A 3,532-nucleotide genomic window follows, 5' to 3' on the forward strand; every position below is an offset into this window, starting at 1 on the left:
GGGCAGGAAATGTGCTGAAGGCAGGCTCGGCTTTCTGCTGGAGACCCCGGGGGCGGCCGTTTCCGTGGGGGGCACGCCTCTCAGGGGAGAGCGGCCCGGGAGGCGCACAACACTAGCTTCATCCCCAGCAACCAACATCCCCCCATTCCCAATCCTGCTCCCACCCCGGGCCCTGCCCTAGTGGGCAGATCCAGTCCGCCCAGGCCCCCGGAGAGAGCTGAGATTTGCATGCGCGTAGGGGGTCTCCCTACCTCCCCCTGATCTCCCCACCACCTCCAGACCTATCTGAAAACAAGACACCACCATCCTCTATAATCGACTTTTTATTAAGATTATAAATTTAAACAAATCATCTCAACAGTTTTACCCGGTGATATACAATTCAGTATGCACAAAAATACAGAAGAATGAGGGAGAAGGGCCAAGAAAGGAAGGGTTGGCAACTTGTTTTGGAGTCCACATGGTGCTGATGGCAGAGAACCAGAAGGGCTGCAGATGAACCCCACCTTTTTACAACAAAAGGCTTTAAATTAAACAAAATCTATCGAGCTGAAGACACAGGACAGGGTTCTCACAGCCTCGAACAATGCTGGTTTCATGAAATGCAACCGAAGCCTCAACCAGGACAGTGCAACTTAGAAGCACACACACAAACACCACATCTGACCGGGAACTTAGTGAAAAGTCTCCAGCGCAGTCGGCGGTCCCGGCCCCTCCCTCCCTCGGGGCCGCGGGGGATCCAGGTGAAGGAATCGACTTCCTTTTTTGTTTAGTGAGGACCGCAGTGCTGGGCATGATGGGAAATGTAGTCAGCCGTGCCCGCCCCCCACCCCTTCCCCAAACGATGTCCGGGAGTGTCGGGGTGTCGGGCGCCACCCCCGAGTCCGGGAGACGGGTGGAGGAGGGGAAGAGAGCGAAGCCAGAAGGGCGGGGAGAGGAGGGGTTCAAGACACCCGCCCGGGGCGGGGGGGGGGGGGGAGAAAGTTGAAGTGTTTTCATTTCTGCCTTCTCATTTTGAGAACTTTGGAGGCCGCCCCCGGAGAGGAAATGTGACCCAAACGTCCCTTTCGGAGATAGAGAGTTTGCCTTTGTTTTTGCTCAGGATTTCACAAGACCCATTCCTCACCCCATGGAGGGACTCGGGAGAACCGAGCGCCGGGCTTGCCGGGTCTGACAACTGATTGGAATTGGCGTCCCGGGCCCCGCGCCCTCCTGCGTTGCGCCCCCGGTGCGCCCCCGCAGCCCGGGCGCCCTGCCTCGCCCCCGGCTGCCCAGCACCTCCTCCGGGCAGCAGCCCTCCCTCACGTGGCTGGCTCCTCGCTAAACACCACTGCAATCACTACAATAAAAAGAAAAAAAAAAAAAAAAAAGAGTAGGAGAAACACAAAGCATACTTAAATAGGCGCTTTTTCTCTCTGCAAAAATAAAGTCCAAGATCTTAGATTTTTTTTTTTTTTTATTTTACAATTTATAAAACATCAGCCGCCTCCCCCTGCTCGCTCCCAGCTCAGCCCCGGGTGGCCAGGCGCCCGTTCGCTCCCTCCTCTCGCCCCTTGGCCGAGTCTTTGTCTGGCCCCAGCCCCGCGGGGCCCCGGGGCCCCGTGCCCTCGGGGGTCCCTAGAAGGCGACAATGGCTCGAGTCCAGGCGCCGAGGCTGGCGAGCGCCTGCTTGGCGCACAGCTGCCCGTTGAGCGGCGGCGGCTGCTCGGAGGAGTCCGGCTGTCGGCTCACCAGCCCCGAGAAGCCCGAGCCAAAGATGGAGATCAAGTTTGAGATGTTGGACGCGTCCGGGGACGAGTCCGGGCAGAAGTCCTCGAAGCGGGCGCGCTTGCAGGGGGCGAACTGGGCGCCCCCGGGGGGTTCGGCTCCCAGGTCGCCCGCGTCCTCTTCGTCGTCTTCGTCCTCCTCCTGGCCCGGGTAATACTTGCGCTTGCAGCCGGCGGCGGACGCCAGGCCGGGTCCTGGGGCGCCCTGGCCACAGCAGGGGCAGTGGGCGGAGGCGCAGCAGTCCTGGTGCAAGTAGCCGTTCTCCACCGTGGTCACCACGTGAGTGTCCAGGTCCAGCACGGTGGTCTGGCTGCTGCAGTGCACGCCGAAGTCCGAGGGGGCCGGGTACGCGCCCCGGTAGAAGCCTGGGGAGGAGGCGGGGGCCGGGGAGGCGGGCGGGGAGGCGCCAGCAGCGGCCTGAGGGGCGGTCGCTGGGGGCGCGGAGGGCGCGGAGCAGGCGGCCGAGGCGCGAGGGTCCCGCGGGCAGAGCGCGGCGGGAGCGGGCGGCGGCAGCGGCGCAGGACCCGGCTGCAGCGGCTCCAAGGGCTGCCCGCGGTGGGGCGCGCCGTGCGGCGGCTGGAGCGCGGCGCACCCGGGCAGCTCCGAGAGCGCCCCCGCGCCGCCCGCGGGCGCCCCGGCCGCCGCCGCGCAGCCCCTGGGCGCCGGGTGCTGGTGCTGGTGCAGCTGCTGCTGGAGGTGCAGCTGGTGGAGCTGGTGGAGCTGGTGCAGCTGGTGCCGAGCGGCCGGCTCGCGCGCCTCCGCGTCCCCGCCACCGCCAAGTTGGAGCGGGCCGAAGTCGGCCGCGCTGGCCGGCATGCCGGGTGCCGCGTACGCGAGGTGCTGGTGCTGGTGGTGGGGCGGCTGCTGCTGTTGCTGCTGCTGCTGCTGCTGCTGCTGGCGCCGGTAGAGCTCGGCGTAGCGCTCGCTCAGGTAGAGCTGGCGCGCGTTGCGGAGCACGTAGGACACCAGGAGGTTCTTGTGCAGCTTGATGCCGCCGCGCTGGGTCCGGGAGCTGTGGATCTTGCGCAGGGAGATGCTGATCAGGCTCTGGGCGTCCAGGGCGCACTCCATGCTCCCGCGGAGACGGTGGCGGCGGAGCAGCCGCGGCCGCTGCTGCTGTTAAGACTGCTGTTGCTTCGGCCTCCAGCCGGTCGCCGGGTCGCGTCGGGCAGGGGAAACGGAGCCCGGGTCAGCGGGTCGGCTGCGCTCCGAGAGGAGCCGCCACCATGCGCTGCGCGCCACCCACGGGATCGTGCTCCCCAATCGGCGCCAAAGCAATGAGCCTCGGCCGGCCCCGGCCCCAGCTATTTAGCCGGGCGTCCGGGCCACGCCCCACACCGCACAAACCAATAGAAGTACCCGGAGCCTCCCGAGTGACAGGCGCTGCCCGCCCCGGGGCCACCCGGCTAGCCAATCAGACCAAGGCGGTTCCTTTGTGCTATTCAAATACCGAACGGACCCTGGGCCTCCAACGCCGCCGCTGCCTCGAATGTTCTCCTGGGGCTGCCGTGTCGCGCGGGACTCGGAGCCGCTGGTGCCGCTGTGTGCACCCTGGGTCGCCTCGCAGCCGCCACGTTGGAGCCCGCAGACGCCCTCGGCCCAGCTCCTGGGAGCCGGGGGTCGGCTCACCTGAGCGCTGCGGCGGCGGCTCCTCCCCCTTCCGCACGGCTGGGCCTCACCTGCGGCAGGTGCGCGCAACTCCCCCCTACTCCCGGCCACGCGGCACCTCCTTTTTCACCTGCCGACCCCGGGTGACCGGCGGGAC

General features: G+C 65.9%; 1 protein-coding gene across 1 annotated transcript; it reads right to left on the reverse strand.

Moving 5' to 3' along the window:
- Nucleotides 1-307: 307 nt before the first annotated feature.
- IER5L (immediate early response 5 like) lies at nucleotides 308-3,032 on the reverse strand. Its single transcript, XM_047700948.1, has one exon. It carries the CDS (start codon nucleotides 2,836-2,838, stop codon nucleotides 1,618-1,620), a length of 1,221 nt encoding a protein of 406 aa, XP_047556904.1. The 5' UTR covers nucleotides 2,839-3,032; the 3' UTR covers nucleotides 308-1,617.
- Nucleotides 3,033-3,532: the final 500 nt, after the last annotated feature.

The sequence above is a fragment of the Lutra lutra genome, chromosome 13, assembly GCF_902655055.1.
Source record: "Lutra lutra chromosome 13, mLutLut1.2, whole genome shotgun sequence".
In the NCBI taxonomy this organism is placed as follows: Eukaryota; Metazoa; Chordata; class Mammalia; order Carnivora; family Mustelidae; genus Lutra; species Lutra lutra.

Coding starts and splice junctions, on each gene's coding strand:
- IER5L (XM_047700948.1), bottom strand. CDS start 2,838: ATGGAGTGCGCCCTGGACGCCCAGAGCCTGATCAGCATCTCCCTGCGC.